General features: G+C 42.4%; 1 protein-coding gene across 3 annotated transcripts in view; it reads left to right on the top strand.

Moving 5' to 3' along the window:
- The window catches only part of syt7b (synaptotagmin VIIb), an 80,590-nt gene extending 60,456 nt beyond the window's left edge, over positions 1-20,134 (top strand). For all 3 annotated transcript variants that reach the window (XM_018686227.2, XM_018686226.2, XM_018686225.2), the window contains 6 exons: positions 9,834-9,969; positions 13,543-13,810; positions 13,891-14,060; positions 14,387-14,501; positions 14,671-14,870; positions 15,962-20,134. In XM_018686227.2, the coding sequence (XP_018541743.1) occupies positions 9,834-9,969; positions 13,543-13,810; positions 13,891-14,060; positions 14,387-14,501; positions 14,671-14,870; positions 15,962-16,066 (994 nt within the window). In that variant the 3' untranslated portion in view covers positions 16,067-20,134. The remainder of the gene's footprint in view (positions 1-9,833; positions 9,970-13,542; positions 13,811-13,890; positions 14,061-14,386; positions 14,502-14,670; positions 14,871-15,961) is intronic.
- The last annotated feature ends 298 nt before the right edge of the window (positions 20,135-20,432 follow it).

Raw genomic sequence — 20,432 nt, 5'->3', positions numbered from 1 at the left:
CAAAACAGTTAAAAGAAGCTGCAGAGTTCTCACACAGATCTATTGTTAATGTAAAAATACTGGTGCAGATTTACTGTGTTTTTAGGACTGAATCAGGGTCTAATCTGCTTCACCGCTGCTGCGTAAACTGTTGTCAGGCATCATAATTATCTCATAAAACAAAGCAATTGTCTCCCTCATTAACATAAATGAATTGTCAAGTCATACTGTGGTTTTGTGAATCAGTGGTGATATACAGGTAGACACTGTAGTGAGATGCTGAAGGCTTGCAACATGAGATGCCATCTATTTTTACCACCTGTCACTCGTTTAAAACCTAAAATACTCCTTCAGCCTGTTACAGTCGATTGCAGCTACATTCACGTGCACTGAGAGTTCGGTGTCACGAGTGTGTTGTGTTGTGTGAGAAGCTAAATGTTAATCTGTGATTTGGGAGGCTGCAGCAGCTGTACTGTAGCTGCTGACTCCAAAAGCTTCTCGCATTGATTGCATCTTAGAGATCAAATCCCTTAAAACACCAGTGGTGTGATCAAAATTAATTTTATGACTGTCAAAGGACACGTTTTCCTTCTAGCTGATGTGTAATCTTCAGACAAAGCCGGTGTTTTTCTCACTCGGTGTCAAGTGAAAGGTCCTCTAATCTTTTACGTGAAGCTTCTTGTTGTGTAAGTCGGTTTGGGTCACCGCGGTCGACCGGTCAAAGCCCCACGGTGGACTGGACATAATCACCCACCTGCAGATAACTATGATGGAAGCTCTGAAGCTGTTTGTGTTATTATCATCTCAGAAAGCTGCCGTTGCACGGCAGAGCTGCATCTTAATGAGCTCAGAGATTCACCGCACACAGAGACGCAACAGGGAAATAAATAGGAATAAACCCAAAAGAGCTTACTGGCCCCGGACCACCTCCACTCTGAATGTTGAGTTTTGTAAAAGACTGTTTCCATTCAGCACAAGAATGTGATGTGCCCTCATTCATTTGGATCACTATGACTACTTCTAATAAAACGTAAAGCTGCACATTTGATTGTGGAGAACGGAGAATACTTCTTGTCATCATTTTAGCTCAGCTGCAGGTCCTGGTGTGGTGTAATATACACTGTCATTGTGGTTGACTATTCACAATCTTTAAATGAGCACCACCACAAAAAAGTGTTTACTTTAGAGGCTCCAGCGGGAAAGAAGGAGAGAAACCTCACAAACATAATCTCACAGTGAATAAAAGAGGAATCATTTCTCCAAACAGTCAGACTGAAAAGTGAGCCTCGCATAGCTGTTTACAGACATTTCTCCTCTCCCTGTTTGTCTCTTTATAGCTTGACTGGTTGAGTTGAGTGAAACGTAGCTATTTAAAGCTGAGTTAATCCCTAATTCTGTATTAAAAGTAAATTAAATGAATAAAGTGGAGCCACTTGTAACATATTTTAGTCTTTCAGATTGTGATTGTTATTATTTCAGCTGCTTTCAGCTCTAATAAACTCTCTGGATACATCCTGCTCTGCACCAAACAGCAGACAGAAAGAATTAGAGGTTAGTAACATTTATGCACTAGATATACAGTCAGCAGGCGGTGGAGACCAAAATAGAGCCAATAGGTCATTGGTCAGAAACTCAGCTTCACCTGTGTTTGCTAACACATTCATCATAACCATTTCATTAGATGATAATCTGTCAGTGTTGTGTTCGCAGCTTGTTTTGCTGCCCACAAGTAAAAAAAAAAAAAAAAAGAGCTTAACTCAAAATCTGAGCAGGAAACAGTTTTATGAAATTATTCTGTCCAAGAGTAAGTGACATTTGACGGCTGCTGTTATTCAAACAATGGGTGTGTCTGTCAGGTCTCAGTGGGAATCAAAGCTCTAATCCTGGCAGTGATAATGCTATACTGCACTCGCTGAGTTGCACAACGCCAGACTGTACAGTATTAATCAAGCAGGAAGTTGTTGCCACCCTTTATCAGCCGGCAGATCTGACTCTTTCTGTTGTGTGCCTGAGCCAGCAATCACAGTGAGTCAAGCCTCTTAATGACTCTCCAGGCCCGGCCACTGGTCCCCGTGGCAGCTTCTGGAGCCGGCGGTGGCCCCGGAGGAAAGATGATTGGAGAGAAAAAGCGATGTAGGTCAGCACAAACGAGGCATCTTTTTAAAAAAGCTGTCAGATCTAAGTCTGGAGCTCATTCACCATTTCCCCCGTTTGCTGCTTGTGGCTCCAAGCAGGGAGCTGATTTAAAGAGAGCCCATGAAAGGAAACTGAGGGGGACGTCATAGCAAAGGTGACAGTGAGTAGCAGAAGAGAAAAAAAACAGTGTTCTCAAAGTCGTTTAACAGATTTTATCCACTTTTATCTCTAGTTTTAAAAAGGATTTGACGTCACCGCTTGATATTTTACTTCCCTCTTTATGCACGGAGCGTGATTTACAAAAACAGCAGCACTCCCAGGTGGATAAATCTCAAGAACAAGGCAGCAGAAGTCTATTCAAAGAGCATCAAGCCAGTCGAACACAGTAGATGGCTCCATTAGTCGTATTAGCCTGCGTGTTGAGGGGGGCGGTGGCTGAGTGATTTGTCCCTGTTGGTGGGGAGCGCTGAGTGGGCTGACGCTGGAGCCTGGGCCTCATCCATCACAGGACCTGGGACCCAGATTGTGTTTCATGGTCTCCTAGGGCTAGTATATGCTCAGCAAGACCCAGATACAGTATGTTTATGAAGACACACTTCCCATCCAGGCCCTGCTGGTAACCCTCATCTCTCATGTTCTCACCCGTCCATCCACTCTCCCTCCCTCGTCCTTCCCTTCCCATTCCTCTCCACATCCCCTCATCAATTTCCTCTCTACCCTCTGCAGCCCTCATTTTCTTTCTCAATAAGACGTCGTCTCCTCATCTCTCCTTCAGTCCCTCTCCACCTCCGCCTTCTCCCTCGTTCTCTCCGCCACACTTTATTTAATCGCATCTATTAAACCCTTTCTCTGACTTTGTTTCCTTGCCTTTCTCCTTTTCCGTTCTCCTATCCCCCTTTTCACCTAATCCACCTTTTCCTGAGGGTGTTGACTGGCGTTGTGATGGGATGACGAGTACAGATGCCTGTCAGCTCGGCCAGACTCTGATAAATCTGATTCTGTGCTGAACATCAGAAAAAGGGAATGAGGTTCCCCTGTGGATGCTCTGATATACAATATATTTGCTCCCATCAGCTTTCTGTAACATCTCAAGTGTTCACAGTTAAGGTTTGGCTCCAGATGTTGGTTTTAGGAGCCACAGTGTTGCACCAACAAATGTTTGATGCACCTAAACGATAAGGAAGTCAATATTCTTTCATACTGTTTTCCCACATGAAGACAGCTATGAAAATACATCCAATAATTCTTTGTCACTTCACAACTTATCTCATATCCTAAGGCAGGTTAACTTAATTAGTTTGGCATGACTTCTAGAGAAAGATGAGTGAAACTGATAGAGGATAAAATACCAACAAAAACAGCTTCGTCTCTCTGATTGATTTTCTGTTAGAGGTGTAGTTATTTTCTGGATGATCACTATTTAGCTCATACACAGCGGACTTACTAAACTATAAGGATGTATCATAATATTTTTAAAATCTAATTTGTACAAACAGAATCTTCTCAATCAACCTCTGTCTCTTAGAAATTTAATTTCTGTGCTACTATTGCTGTTTTGCCAATTACATTTTGACAAGAAACATTTGATTATGTTGAAGTGAAGGAAGGAAGTGTTACAGTTTTCTACCACTCATACGTCACAGTGAGGACGTCGGGCTTAGATCAAACTAATAGTCAGATTCAGATAAATGTCCAAAGCACAAAGCTGTTTAGGTTCAGTTGATACCAGTGGAGCTTATGGGAAAAAAAAACACTTTAAATACATTGTCAGGTGCTGACATTTTGAGACTGATCCTCATTATGCAGATAAAACATGTAATCCAGGCGGGATTGTGCTTTTTCCAAAACATATCAGCAAAACCCTGACTCTTAGAACGGCAACAGGTCAAGAGGTTATTTGTCAAGTTATTAAAAATAGTTGAAACACAATTCACGTATAATATTCTGTTTACATGAGTTAAACATAAGGGCTTTGAATTCTGCTGAATGTCTTATAGAGTTTTATTTCAATCAGTTCTCACCCCTCAGAATGGTTATATTTAGAAAACAGAAAATCAGTGTCTGCATACAGATACTTAAGTGCCATCTCTGAGCAAACAGATGGCAGCTACATGTTAGTGCTCAACAGAAATCCCATTAGTTTCTCATGTCCCAGCTATGAGGAGGCACGCTGCAGGACAATATGGTCACTAAGAGCAAAGATTTGGTTCTGATATGTGGGCGTTAAAACAAAAACACTGCAGATTTATGTTCCTCTTCTCCAGTAAATGCCAGATAGAGTCTCCAATAGCCAATACACATGAGCCATAGGAGGAGAAATTATGTTTCTGCATTGCCCTCTGGGATGTAATGACTTGCTTTGTCCAATAACACAAAGGATGGCAGCACAGCTCAGTTCCAGGCTGAGGCCACGAAGGTCAAAAGTCAGGGTTTGGAGTTTCTGTGCCTCGGATCGAAGTTGTCGTTCTCCGAGGACACGGCCTTCAACCTCCAGGAGGACTGTGTGCATGCTCATTTGTTTTCTTTTATGGACTTGCTCGTAGTTCATTTGCATTTCTCTGCCATCTAAAGAGTGAAGTGTGGAGCTTGTCTCAGTCTGATGATCCAGACTGTTTTATTAACGGGGAGAAGGTGGCTCCACAGTTGCTCATTTCTGCCTTTGCCTGTTGTTTTCAGTATCATGGCTGGAGGTTATTCTGCACTCTGCACTTTTTCTTTTTTGGCATTTATGAATCAGCCATTTTCAGCATGAGCTCACACATACCCAGTGGTGTGTGCTGCGGTGTGTTCGCAGGGTCACGGGGGGATGGAGAAGTGTAGGTACGAGGGAAGTCAAAGAACGTGTTTCAAAGACTTTCTAAATGCTCCGTCCCTCCTGCCCCGCGGGCTTTTTGCTATTTTCAATGTATGGCCCTCTCTGTGGAAACTTCCTTCGGATTTTGCTGCCCTCTTTTGAAGGCTCCTGTTACCATGGTTACCCGCAACCCCGTGTAAAATACATGATGGTAGTGAGTACAACCTTAAGTGGGAGCACACATTTCAGTAGTCATGGTTACAACAACCTCTAAAGGATGAATTATGTAACTGGTGTTGTGTTTCAGGCGAGATCGTCACTCGCAGGCAGAACGGGGCGACTCACAGCCACAGATATTTTATTTTTTCCTTCTGTGCGGGCAAATTCCAGAGTTTATCACCGTGGCATGATACATGTGCACTGACTTTTACTTTCTAATAACTGCAAAAAGGCTGAGTTCATGTCTAGTTTAGTCACTGAATCAAAATAAAACAGCAGAGTTTTTAGTGAGGAATCACTGACTGACCTCCTCCTCTTTCCTCAGTATTTATGCATCATCGTTTTCTTTATATCTCTGGACAAAAAGCTGTTTTGAGGATGTTATCATGTCTGATTATGCAGCACGAGTGCCCCGCTGCTGTGTGTGTTTGTGTGTGTGCAGGTGTGTGTATGTTTGTCGGTGAGTAAATATGTACATTTGCACGCATGGATGAACTCACCTCACCACCACGCCCAATTGCTCCATGTCCCCCAGGCCGTTGCCGTGTCAGCAGTCATGATTCGAGGACACTCTGTGCAGCAGCAGGTCTTTATTTGCCTTTCATGTCACGATACGTTAATCTGTGGTGACTATGACGAGCAGACTCCACAACTGTACTTATTGTTCTTGCTCTTATACGAATCCCTTAGGAAAGCAGGCTGTTGATGAAACAAGAGTGTTATTATGCTGATTTATCTCTGTTAAACGTGTCTGTTTCCCCAAAACAAATTCAGAAAAGAGGCAGCACTTCAGCAGTAAAACAGTCATCTCATGTTTTGATCATTTTGGGGGGATTTTATTTACAGCTAACTGACAAAACAGAGGACACATCTCAGCATGAAACGACAGAGCTGAGCTCTCTTTTTAAACAACAAGAAAACAGCCGCACTTATACACCTGCAAGAAAATCCACACTCCAGGAGATTGGACACCCACTAGAGGTCGTCTAACAATGAAATGTAACCACAGATCTGTTTGCACAGACGACTTTTGAGCCGTTTTTTTTTTTTTCAGTGCAGCAGAAATGCACCTGTTTCCTCTTATGAACTCATCACCGCTCTTAAAATGTGACACATGGTCGTCATCGCGGTTACACACAATAAAGAGGACCCCTTTTCACAAACCTGCAAATAATTTGGTTTAATGTGGCTAATTCATATTTTTGGTTTTATCTCCCGTCAGTTAAATTAATGAGTTGACACTGACTAGTCAATGATATGTACACATGTTGGAAAGAGACAGCAGCTGTGTAATTAACTTGACGCCGATGATGTTTTTTAGATGATGAATTGGGTCATCAGCCTGAAGTGAGATGTTACTTTGCCTTGAATTCCTTCCCCGTTAATGTGATAAAATCCTCGGCTCAGCTTTCGCTTCCTACTTTTTGACAGACGTCGTCTTCACCCGGTTATCTGCTGATTGAGTTTTAAAAGATTTACACTATCTGCTCTGTTCGTTTATTGTCCAACAAACTTTTTCACTGGTTACCTTTACTGACAGTGTTTGACTTAACGCTGCGTCAGATTTAAGCTAATATTACAAAAGCAGCAGCACTTTCTTTCTGGTTTCATTAGACTGGAGTAGACAGAGCAGTGGATATGTGCACAGCATTAACTAACAGTTCTTATATGCGTTATGGTATTGGATGAGCTCTGCATGGCTGAGATGAATATTCACAGTAGCATAGTCGAAGCTGTGTTTATGTGAGGCTGACTGTTTGAGATTCGTGTGGCCTCTGTCTTGGGTGTGTTGATTTATCAGGGTTCGATGGGCTGTCATTGAGCCAACTCCTCCTACAACTAAGCGTTTATAGACTCCTTGGGTAGAGGCCCAGCTGACAGGCATATATTATGTACTCTATAGTTAAAGTAGGGGATGCCTCTTAAGAGTCATCCATGTAGCTTTGTTTCAGCAGAACTGTTAAGAGGGGAGTAGGTGATGGTGGGATACAGCTGGGTGCTGTTGTGCCACAAAATCCAGCTGGAAGATAAACAACCAATCAGGTAAAACCACTGTCGACGGTGCTACTGAGGTTTTAGAGTTGCTGGTTGACATTCAAATGTCAGAGGATCAGATGTATCTGGACTGTTTTCAAACCAGTTTCTACTGTCCCTGTGCATTATGTATGAAAATGACCAAACACTGATGGATTACAGGCAGATTTTAAGCATTATTATTATTGATTCACTAATTCTCTTGTTTCTGTTGTCAAGAGAAAGATGGTGATCAGATCCTCTGGTTATGACAGTTCTCTGTATCCTGTAGTTTCCATCCAGAGAAGTAAATTTGGAAAAAGCCAAAGTTCCTGATATGTTATAGTCTAAAAATGTTTAAAGTCTACAAGCTACGATTATCTTAAATTAATGTAGACAAACTAATGTCATAAAGATGAAAGGATTCCTACAAAAAAACAACAAAATTGAATCCTGAACAGGATGAAATACTGAAGCTGAAACAGTGGGTAAGATCCTTGATGACAAAACACCACAGCGCAGGTGGCACAGTGTGACTTCCAGGTGTAATGTAATTATTTTAAGGTAACACATGGTCTCCTGTGAACGTCATCTCTGACCTGCTGCAGAAATGATGCAGCCACGTTTCAGACGTCAGATACATGCCGAGCCTCTGAAACTGAAACGGTTACAGTTTGAATTCAGTCTGCGCTGCATTGTTGGTGCTCTGACCTGCAGATCACAGGAAATAAACGCAGTGACGAATCAATTCTTTTCTCCTCCACACCGTATCCTTTTTCTCCTCCTCTCTGTGTTCTTCTTGTTCACTCTCGCTCTACTTTTTCTTGTCTCTTTGCACCACAACCCCTGTCCATCTCTCACCGCTCCCTCTCCGGCCTCCTTCCATTTTGCTTTCCCATGTGTCAGTTTGCTTCCTCTCTCTGCTTTACAGCGTCTGTCTCTTTACCCAAACCATATCTGGTGTGTTTTGTTTCCAGGCTTTTATCCCACCTCCCCTCTCTCCTTGATTTCTCTCTCAGTTAATGCTTGTGTGTTTCTGTTAATTTGAGTCAGTAACCTCACTTTGTTCGTTCTGATAATCCTCCAAGTCTTAAAAAGACAAATCCTCTCCTTCACTGTATCTCAACCTCAGTGCACAGATAAGTTTTCATCTCTCCCACAATACCATCTTCTAATCTCACTTCTGCTTCTACCTTTTGTGTTTCACAGCTCACCTGTTCATTTGCTCACTATTTCTGTCTCTCTGGCTCTCGCTCGCACTGTCCCTGTTTTTTTTTTTTCCTCCCTGGGTCGTCTCTCTCACAGGGATAAGTGCTCATTAGTCTTATATGTCAATACGCCTAGACTGGTATTAGATCTTTGTATTTTCTCCTGTCCACCAAATTGTTACATAACAGGAGCCAGGAGCTATTTTTACCCTTTACTAATTTTAGTATTTTCTTTTTCTCTATCTTTTTGTTTCAAGGTTTATCAGTCAGATATATTATTGTTTATTTCTAAAAGTCTTGCACTGTAAATTTGGTTTTCTTTGACGGCGTATTTTGTGCATGAGTGTGTGAAGTGGTAGTGATGGACAAAGTCTCACACTGGTGTGTGTGTTTAGTTCTGGGCCTTGTTTTCCGTAATTATACTCAAACACAACCAGAAACTCTTTCTAGGTGACTGTTTGCATGTGTATTTGCTCACATACTGTTGCACATCACAGCCTCTGTTGTTTAGAGACAAACACTACATGGCCAAAAGTGACAGTTTGCCATTTCTGGAAATATTCACTGTCTTACAAACAGTGAGATGAAAAGATCGATACCACTCCATGTTTGTACGGTAAATGTAAATAGAAAGCTACTGCCAGCACCCTGTTAGCATAGCTTAGCATAAAGACTGGAAACATATAACCCATAAATCCCCAACTTGTTATTTTTAGACTTTGGCTTCGAACAAATTAAACAAACGGGATAAAATTAATTAGGGAGCTTCAGAGGTGCTGGTAGAGAGATTCTGTCAGAGCCAGGCTAGCTGTTTTTATGCTAAGCTAAGCTAAGCTAAGCTAACCAACTGTAAGGTCCTGCTGCACACTTAGTAGCGTCAATATTCTTTCTAATTCTGGGCAAGAAAGCAAATAAATGTATTTCAGATCTGCTTTTGTAGCGAATGTTCTGTATTTTTTAGCCTATCACAGAAATAAAGTTTATAAACTTTCTCAAAACTGGCAGAGGTTAGAGAACACAAAAAGCTCACAGGTGTGTTGACAAAATTTGCTGCTCCCTCCTGATTTCCTCTTTGCTGTAGAAAGTTTCATAGATTTATCAAGAATAGTTGTGTTGTGTGCTTCTCTGCGGGATACGTTCTGAGAAATACAAACAGCTGAGTTATTAAAGGCCTCTGATCAGCAGCCCACCTATGCTTTTGACCGCCTCCCTCTGTCACGTAACCCTCACATTACAGGCTGCTCAAGAGTCTCCTGTGAGAGCCTCCGTTTTTTCCTGAAGGCTTCCTCAACATGTTGGAAACCAGTTGCTCATATTCAGCCACGAAAGTAATAGAGAGGTCCTTCCCCAAATTGCTGCCACAAACCTGTAAGCAAACTGTGTAGCATGAAGATTTCCTCTCATTTGAACTGAAGGGCCTGATCCAAACCATGAAAATCTGTATGTTTATGTTGATATGTGTGTGTTTGCGTCCATTTTAACAGGACTCCAGGTAACAAACCAGGCAGTAGCCCCAGAGGTCAGACCCCGGACGAGACCGGACGCCGCCAGGGGCCGAGCCACGAGGCCAACTCCTCCGTCTCTGACTTGGCCAACTCAGTCACCAGTGACATGCTCATGGTAACACACAATATCACCACATGATCCCACGAGACGCATTTTATTGACACGCCACTAAGTCATCCGTGGTGTGTCTGTTTTCTGCATTGCTGAACTCATCTATATTAAGAGGAGGAGGGGGAGTGCTGTCAGCAAAGCCTTTTAAATCATAATAAATGAGATGGCTGAGAGACTTGAATGGTGCTTCCACATCATCTTTCCTAATCTAAGATGGATGTTACACGCAGGCCTTGAGACAAGGAAGTGGAAGATGAGCCATGAGGGCAGAGAGAATAATATAAAAACCTCAAAATAGGACTTCAGCTTATTACCAATAAATCACCATTATAAACACTGGTTATATTGGCTTCAATGAAATCTAGCAGAACATATAAACGTCCTATTTAATGTTTCCATTCATTACGTCTGTGTTGCTTTGTTTTTAAGCTACAGCAGCTAACCCTGTTGTTTGATGCAGTTTCAATACCGAGCTCCAAACTCCGACTTACCGACTGTTTCAGGCGTCACCAGAGGACGTCTGGTTACTTTGCACTGAAGAGTCTCATTAGCTGTTTGACATCAGTTATTTCACAGATGCTTCACAATCACGTGCATTCACATCCTGTCATATTACTCATGCTAAACCAAGCTCCTCCTAAGATTTATGTTCATATCTTAAAATGTTAAAATGATTTCTGAAACTGCTGTAAACGTTCAGACTGAGCTGCTGGTTCAATTTGAAATGATGGCCAAAGCTACAAAAATAGGACCAGCATTGAAAATAAATGTATCCTTTAATAATATTTAATATGAAGTGTTTACATTTATTTTATCTAACACCTACAGTATATACTAGAGAAGACAGTGAGAAGAGAAAGCCTACACACTTCAGTTCAATTGAGCGAAGTCCTATGACAAGTGTTTCCTCCTCCCGAAAGTCTTTCATCACTCAAAAAGTACAGTCTTCATCCCACTCAGCTCACCCACCTGTGGAGCATCGCAGTTAGTTATTGCCATACAGAATCTCAGCTCACAGAAACATACAATAATCATCACCCCAAAGTGAGACACTGGGAGGGGAGGGGACGTGCGCCTTATCCAGCGAGCTTCGGTAATTAGCTGTGAAGGAACACGCAGTGCTGTGGGTGCTGCGAGAGTATGGCAGAGATGGGTATGAGCAGTGTGTAATTATGTGGGTCTCATGGTGTGTCTGAGGAATTCACAGTGGTGGTGCTTAATGATAATACTCATTCTGGGCAGTTTTGCCAAAGGCGTCTATATATTACACAACCCTGCTTTCATGCTGAAAATACCCATCCAGCACTTTGGAGCCACTCGTGCTGCAGTGTGCACAGACTTTATTCCCCACACTGTATCGAGAAGGAGGCTGTAGTGAAACGGCATCAAACGTCAGATTATATATACATCCAGCCCCTTCGAGCGTCTCAGGTGATAGTGGTTTGGGGGGGAGGATGGGCGGTGGTCCTGTCAGCATCACATGGTTCTTATCAGGATGTACCCTGACACCGCTTTCATTTTGTGTGACGCTCACGGAGCCATGGATAGCTCGGTGTGAACGTGTCTTCGCCTCAGTGTCATCACACATCCACGTATTTGCAGAGGTTTATCTGTACTTTATTTGTCGAAGGATACAGACGGTGATATTCTCTTTATTGTTCTCCAGCAAATCCCTTGAAAAAAGACCTGAACCAGCAGAGTTTGCCTCTTGATATTTCCCAAGCCTACAGTATATATGTGGTCCATCCATTCTTACAGAGGAGGTCACAGATATATACCTTTTTTTTTTTAAAAAAAAGGCTAATAATTTCCTGTTGTTTTGCACAAGCAAGGGTAAATAGTGCATTCATTGGGGGACTATTTTCAGCTGCGGAGGGATACATATTTTGTGGGTTTGTGAATATTTACAGCAGCAAGACTCAAAATAAGCCACAGTCCATGTTTGTGTTTGTTGTATTGAGGGAGTTTTCAACAGGACAACAATGGAAATCAATGGACACCGAGGAACAAGCTGCACCAGGCTTCAGCTGGACAGACAATATTCTGTTAGTGGAATCAATTCATTGCTGGTTTGCTTTTCAAAGAATTTGTTAAAAGACGATGAGGCTCTGTAAACGTGTGGATGTCGTTAGATTTATCCTTTAAAATGTTGCGCAGACCTGCCTGGCCATGTTTTGCGCTCCTGAGAGAATTTGCATCTCGTGCACGTGGGTTGTTTTGAGTTTCAGAAAAATAAATTAGAGAGCAGAATTTAAGAGTTGAATGAGAAGAGAGGACTCTAGGAAAAAAGAGAAAGCGCCCCAAATGCAGAAAATGGGGAAAAGCAATTTAGGCCAGCTGTTGGGTGGAGGACTGCATAATGAAAAGTGATCATATTCAGCATGGAGAATGAGTTTGAGCAGCACCATCCGAAATGTGTGGGAGAATATGGAATTGGATATTAAATTTCTGGAAATGCTCCTTGAGTAATGCCTCCTTCCCCTCCCTCATCAGATAGCGCTTTTTAAAAGTGGATTTCTCTCCCTCCCTCCAGGCCACGGCACCGTCAGTCCGAGGGTCTGTCCACCAGCAGATAATCTGCCTCTCATCTCCACACAGCCGTGGACACTTTGTGCCCTTGTCACACAGCAGACAGCGGCCATGTGACGTAGCATGATGCTAGTTTGGCAGTTAGGAGCTGTGTGTTTTTATGTCGGAGTGCTGGATTAGTGCCCCCTGTGGACTGGAGTCCAACTTTCACATTTAGCGTGATATGTGACGCCACCGGTCAGGAAGTGTTTTATCTGTGTGTGTGAACAGACTAGGAATATGGCCACATTTGATCCGGTGGTCTGATAACAGCAGTGTAATTCTCATGGGACTACAGTTTGTGGGCACTAACACAGTCTAATGCGTCAGTCCTGCAATCAATGAAGACTCCACGAAAAATCTAATGATCAGTTTTTGTCAACAGACTGAGTTTGCTTCCCATGACTGAGGAACTCCAGCGCTGCATCCAAAATCACTCCCTCGTTCACTCACTTACTGCTCCCTACGACAGAGTAGACCCTCAGTAATTTACTCAGCAGTGAGCCGTAAATTGAGATCTCAGACACTTATGAATCATCATCATTTTGAGTCATCGGTGACAGATGTATTATTACACTACAGTGATTTATCGCCTCTGTGATATGTAACACATCGCATCATGGGATTATAGTTTGTTTTGTTCCACGCGCAGAATTTAGACACGTCAGACGATTAATATAGTGCACTGTTTAGTAAATAGGAAGTGATTTTTCATACAGAGTGAACTCGGTCTGCTAATGAAGACTCTCGAAAACTCCACAAGGGAATAAGTGGAGCTTGATTTGAGATTGTTTTTGTCAACAACTTTGTAGTCATTTTGGGGGCTGTACTTTCTGGTGCCGTTGATTGACTTTATAATGAAACATTGAATATAATCATAATTTTTATATCTGGTGTAAAATGTGTCTCTGAGAGATGTTCATTGTCAGGAGGAGTCATTATTCTCTCCTGAAAACTTTCTCCAAGTATTATATCTCGCTCCAAACGCTGTATATGCTTCTCTCTTAGTTGTCTCCAGGTTCAGAGGAAGATGAACACGAGGGTCCAGTGTGTGAGAAGCTGGGTCGTATCCAGTTCAGTGTTGGATACAGTTTTCAGGACTCCACCCTCACCGTTAAAATTCTGAAGGGCCAGGATTTGCCTGCTAAGGACTTTTCCGGCACCTCTGATCCGTTCGTCAAACTCTACCTGCTGCCAGACAAGAAGCACAAGTTGGAGACCAAAGTGAAGCGGAAGAATCTAAACCCCCACTGGAACGAGACCTTCCTGTTTGAAGGTTTGATGGAGGAGGTTTTAATACAGTGTTCACAGAACATGCAGCCACTCTAAAGCGCTTTCCCCCTCTTTCTTTCTCAGGGTTTCCATATGAGAAGGTGGTCCAGAGGACTCTGTACCTTCAGGTTCTCGACTACGACCGATTCAGCAGGAACGACCCCATAGGAGAGGTGTCCATCCCCCTCAACAAACTGGACCTGGCCAACATGCAGACTTTCTGGAAGGAGCTGAAACCGTGTAGCGATGGCAGCGTGAGTGAGGAGGGAGAAGGTGGGGAAGGGGAGGAGGAGGGAGGAGGGGAAAGAGAGGATGGGACAGAACGAAGCGGGTGATGTCATTCCTGGCTGCCGTGACGCTCCCCGGGGAAATGTGGCAGCGAGCGGGTGGGAGAGGAGATAGAAGGGGAGTATGGAGAGGCTGACAGGTAGACGGAGAGAGAACACAGACAGCCCGTGGAAGAAACAGAAACACACAGCAAGCAACAGAAGGGAGGAGAACAATGTGGAAAAGGGGATTTAAAAAAAAAAAAAAAAAAAAAGTGAACAATTTGCTGTTGTTGTGTGAATGATTTCTCCAGGGGAGTCGAGGGGATCTGCTGGTGTCTCTGTGCTACAACCCCACAGCCAACACCATCACTGTGAGCATCATTAAAGCCCGCAACCTCAAAGCCATGGACATTGGAGGCACTTCTGGTATAGATGCTCCTTCATCTCCCATCTCCTTTTATTATCGCTGCATCAAAATAAAAATGAGAATGATTCCCCACTAGAAAATCACATTAAATCCATGATAGCAGACAAACAAAAACTGCATTAAATTATTGTGAACAGCACGCAAACAGGCATGTTTCCCTCTCCACAGACCCCTATGTAAAAGTGTGGTTGATGCACAAGGACAAGCGAGTGGAAAAGAAGAAGACGGTGGTAATGAAGCGCTGTCTGAACCCTGTTTTCAACGAGTCCTTCCCCTTTGACGTGCCTGCCCACGTGCTGAGGGAGACCACCATAATTATCACTGTCATGGACAAGGACAGACTCAGTCGCAATGATGTCATTGGAAAGGTATCTCCTTCCCTCTTCTTCCTCCTCCTCCTCTTCTTCTTCTTCTTCTTCCTCTTCTCCTCCCCGGTGCTTTTCTGACTCTGTGACAGTCAGTCAGCGGCTGATCGCTGAGTCAGTCTCTACTGACCCCTGCTGGAGCAGGCAGACCACTCCTTTAAATTCTAAATGAGTAGATACACAACTAATGAGGAAGGGACTTTATTTTGAGTGTGACCCAGTTGCTTTTAACCAGTGAAATACAGGTGCACGCTCTCCCAGATTTCTTTGAAAGAACTGTCTCATTCATAATTCATTTATTCCTGGAAACTGAAGTTGCCTGTGGAGAAGGTCACGTTTTTGTATGTTCAGCTGAGCTGCCGTGCACCGGCTGAAAGAGTCTAAGCTACGCTAGCTTAGCAGTTAATTGGAGTTAATTCATTTGAAGTGCATCAATTTAACACTGTCCCTGCTTCAGCTGTAATTATTACCAAATTACATTGTTATTTTCTGGAAACTTCCAGGGGAATTATCAGGAATTTACAGACCTGTAGTCTGGAGCTTTGCCTCAGGTTCTGGTGTTCTGTGGGCTCATCCACTTTAATTTTATGTCATTAGTCGCTCATATGTCAGGACTCAGCTCTAACTAGTCCTACGTCCTTGTGCGTGTTGACTGATCTGTGTATTTTTAAACCAGCTCAATTCATACATTTATTATTTCTGTATGAAATATTGCAAACGCCTCAAAGCAGAATATGTTGCCTATGATACGACAGAGGACACTGGAAACCTGAGCAGTGTTTCCTGTGTCGTGTACAGATCTGGAGTTACTTAAAGACTCTGTGTTTGATCTTCATTAGTGTCAGCATTAGCCTTTCTCAGAGTATTTCAGCAAGTGAAATCTCCCCCTCTAATGGCTCTTTTTCTGCCCTGGATTTTAGTTAAATTCCGATTAGAGTGGCAGGCTTAGCAGTGAAAGCAGAGACTCACAGTGAGCTTTTTCCTGGGTTTTTTTTTTGCTTAATACCCCGCTGTTTTTTGGGAAGGCTCTTTACAAATAGCATCAATCTCCATGTGATGTTACATGAGTAACACTGACTCTCTCTTTCTCACAGATTTATCTTTCATGGAAGAGTGGCCCTGCAGAGGTAAAGCACTGGAAAGACATGATGGGTCATCCTCGCACTACCGTGGCCCAGTGGCATGCTCTCAAGGCCTGAGGCACCCAGTGACCAACCTGCCTACAGTGTCCCCCTCCCCTGAATTCAGCATCAGCCACTCAGCCCCTGCCCTCAGCACATACCCACCCTGCTCCCTCACTGCAGTCTTGGTTCTGCAGAAACTGTGCGTCATCTCTTTGTTCTCAGGCCTCTTTGATATCCTCTGCCCTCGATCCTCGTGACACCATCCTTAAATTTCACCCTTGTCAGTTTCTGATTCCCTCCCGACCCCCCCTCACATCCCTTTGTCTGAACTTAAAAATGTCTTTGATGTCTTAACCCACTTCCTCCTCGTGCCCTGTTTCTATGAGATTTTTTTTCCCCAGATATCCCCCAGTCCACCCCCCATTCTCAGTGTTTAACATCAGAGCCTCTTGCCACCCATGAATACAAACTACCAACCAAAAACAGATCAAACTGATATTCCTCCGTACCCCTTGAAATGCCTGAAGATTCAGGAAAACCGACACAGGCAATAGAGGAGTGATGGCCTGTATTTAAAGTGGCCTGGAAATGGACCCTGTTGCTCAACTCATGTTTGGTCTTTTTCACTTTTCACTCTTTCTCTGGCACCGCTGTAATAATTCTCCCTTGGCTGGAACCCTTCGTCGTCTGTGCGTGCTGTGGGTGATGTGCTGTAACCCCCAAATGAAGTTCTTCAACAACGACAAAAAAAAAAAAAAAAAAAAAAAGGATAAGAACATGATCATTTAACACTGGTCCAGAAGAAGGATAAGTGTAAAAAAACAAACATTTTTTTCCTGTTTTCTTGGAAAAGAAATCCCGATGGACAGAAAAAAAAGAGTAAAGTGATTAATGTTGTGTTTTATTTTTTGGTTTTCAAAAGAACTTAGAGAATCAACCTGTTCTTCCAGACAGAAAATAAGCAAAAAGCCAGCTTCCGTAAGTGTGGAAGTGTGGGTTAATGGGTGTGTGCATGTGTGTGTGTGTGTGTGAATGAGGGGGTATTCTGGACTTGCACAGCTAAGTTAAAGATATTAGTGAAAATAGCATTGCCTGTGATAACGATGGTGAAGTAAGTTAGAATTTGTGGTGTTAAAGTTTAAGACTGGGGAGGTCACTAAGGTCAAAGACACAGAGTAGTTTTTAAAGGAGCTATTAGTAAGTTTCTGCCATCGCTACGTCGCTAACGTTAGCATTAACAGCTGTTTACTTTACGTTATGAGTTCGGCATCAAACTTCGTTCCTTCTCTCCCTGTATTATCTGAGCTTAAGCATCACCACCACCGGCAAGAAACCACATTTGGCGGCAGAAAAAAAATGACCGATAGCCCCTTTAATGCACCAGTACTATCCAGCCAGACAGATTTCATGTATTTATGTATATGTTGTGGGTTTGATTCCCTTACATCACTGCTGAATACAAAGGAGATCGATTAGATTTCTTTGTGGTGCTCACTGCTTTTGAAATGGCTTTGGAAAAATTCAACACCAGCTTGTCTCGTTCCAGAAATAATGTCGTGGTTAATCAGATAATCCACAAAGCCCAATATATTCCACGCTTTTCTTTGGGACTAGAAGAACAACAGCATCTAATCTGTGCAGCAGGGTGTTTTCCAAACAACATTTTTCTAATTATTTTATCACGCTGCAGTGAAAAGAAAAAAGCTGGAGAGTGGACCTTGAGTTTAGATTAATTTTTTTTCTGACTACTGATTCCTTGAAGTGTTTTGTGTTTTGGGTGAATCAAACATTTATGAATGCAGGCAGTAAATAGGTTTGCTAAGAGTTACAGTGTGTTGAGAAATGAGATGCAGATGAAATGATCAGTGGCTGAAAGGCCATTTTACAGCGTGTCTATCAGCTGCATCAATCAGTGCTTTAAACCTGGAACAGGTTTATGTCAGACCTGATTATTTTTGTTTTGGGGGGTTTGAGTTCAGTACAGGTCAGTCTTCCAGTTGTTGGCTTCACTGCCTGAATGTGACCTCCCTTAAGTCCCATATAGACACGTGCTAAGTGGATGAATGGAAACAAATGAGAATAAGAATCTGGGGAGAAAAGTCTTTTTACATTCCACTGCTCGTTTTTTGTCAACTGGATGTGTGTATGTATGTGTGTGTGTGTGTGTGTGAGTGTCAATATTTGAGCTTTAGTTTGTGTGATTGTGTTTACTGTGAGTCCCTCTGTGTGTACAGTATATCTGCACTGAGTTCTATTTTGCCAGTTTAATACAGAACAACATTGTTTACTGTTTTTATTCTGTATGAAACGATCCAGATGTACAAAGAAGTATGTTTTTTTAAAAGTTGTCACTTCTTCGAGAATCACTGCACTTGTTGACGACGATGCTGGAACAAACCTCTCTTCATAGCAGGGTCATTATCCTCATGTGTGGTTTAAAAAGGACGTTTGGTTTTTTTTTTTCAGAGGAGGAGAATCTGTTCTTGAGCTGAGAGCGAAGGTCAAACGAAAAATGTCACAAACCAGCTTTACAACAACCCTGTTTCCTTTGACCACATAAACACCAGACTTTGAGTTCAGACAGAAGCAGCTACCGACATTTTGTCCTATCTGTCCTTCCTATCTGGTCCGATCTGATTCGCCAAGGCCAAAAAAAATGAAGGGTGGCTCCCTAACATCGCAGCTGACGTCCCCCCCGAAAACACCCCCGTTGTGCACACATGCTTTCTGGCACAAAGTGTTCTGTGTGTGCCTTATAAACCCCGCCACGCCTTGCTCTTCACCATATGCGCTCCCTCTCTCCAAGTGTCAGGGAGGGGGGGTAAGAGAAAAAAAAAAGGTGAGACAGGAGATAATCATCACCTCTTTGCATCACTGTTCGTCTCAGGTCAGAGCAGAGCATCGGAGCATCCCAAAATAACCAGGAACACAGTCATCTGTCTGTCCTGATGGCCCTGTGTGTTAAACACGGCATTATTTTTGAGTGCTGCTGACAAAGCGTTACATTCCAAAGGCTTAGTGAAAGTCACTTCGAGCAATGCAACTTAAACATCGGTTAAATATCAGTCAGGGTTTGGTGTGTTTTAGTTTCAAGAAATGGAGCTAGAATCCGACTTTCTACACTCTTCACCGGCCAAAATACCACACTGGTAAAAATCTTAAGTGGACAAGCTCGCATTTCTGATTTAGGGCATTCTGCTTGAGACAAAGAGAGGTTAACCAGCAACATTTTAATTTCTATACTGTACAAATGATTGTGAAGTGTCCTGTATGAAAAAAAAGAAAAAAATCATCAGTATTTACTGGGGTTGTTGATATCTGTCTGTCCTTGGTATCACACAGCCCCCTGTTTCACTCCCTCTTCTCTTTGTAGTCACACATCCGTGGGGTGCACAATGTTAAATATCAGCCATTTATTTTTTTGAAATCTGTACAGTGTATATAACAATATAAATGTGTATATAAAACAAAGATACTTCTGGTCTGGTATTGTTATGAATTTTTCAGAAGTTTCTTTTTACTGTTTCTTCAGGTCAGACGTCATAAATGTAACAGGTTTCCTGTTGTTCTGCTGTGTTCTGAGTTGGTTGCACATGAGGAGGAGGACGTTTTCAGATCCTCAACGTAAGTCCTGCATTCAATATTTTATTTAAGTATAATAACAAGATTAAGATGAATACTGATGCAACAATGCATAAGCAGCAGACTGTTGTACCTTGAGATGGAGCTACTGTAGTTTTAACGCCTCTACACACTTTTATGTATTTTAGTTTAGTGATTCCCAATCTCTAACTTTTTTATGTGAAATAATTATTTTTCTGCTTTTACCCCAGAAGAAATAAATCACTCTTCAGTTGACCTGTAAACAGCTAGAACCAGGAAACGCTGGTTTAATCCTTCATAATACATGATGATTTTATAAACGTTTGTTTTTTATGTAAAAGCCTATCAAATGATGTCAAATAAATGTAGTGCTGTCTGATAGTAAACTGTAAAGTTGAAGTAACACATTTCACAGAGACTTGCCACTAACTCGCTGTCAATCCCAGTTCAGTCTGATTTTGAGTGTTGATATCATGAATTTCTTTTGTAGCAGTTTAATTGCAAATACGCGGACTGATAAAGTGATAAAGCCAAAATTAACTGAGCCACATTTGCTCTCTGTCCTCCTCTCTCTTCCAGCTCAGGCAGAAATAGGACTTCTTAGATTTAAAGGGTAATTAACAGGGATCTTTAGAATTGGTGCTGATCTCTAGAATTAAGGAAATTGCCTTCTCTGCCTCCTACACACTACATTTCACTGCATCTTCAACACAAGATAACATCTAAGAGAAAAACTGTGAGTGTGTGTAATGTTGAGAAGGGCTGTATGTTTAATTTACCAACTTATCTAACACTTCCATCTTCAAAGTTAAACCTGGCAGTTTCCCTTTGCGCTCCT

Source organism: Lates calcarifer, linkage group LG2 (assembly GCF_001640805.2).
Source record: "Lates calcarifer isolate ASB-BC8 linkage group LG2, TLL_Latcal_v3, whole genome shotgun sequence".
Classification (NCBI taxonomy): Eukaryota; Metazoa; Chordata; class Actinopteri; family Centropomidae; genus Lates; species Lates calcarifer.
Note: the sequence above shows the minus strand (reverse complement) of the source record. Positions and strands in the feature narration are given on the sequence as shown.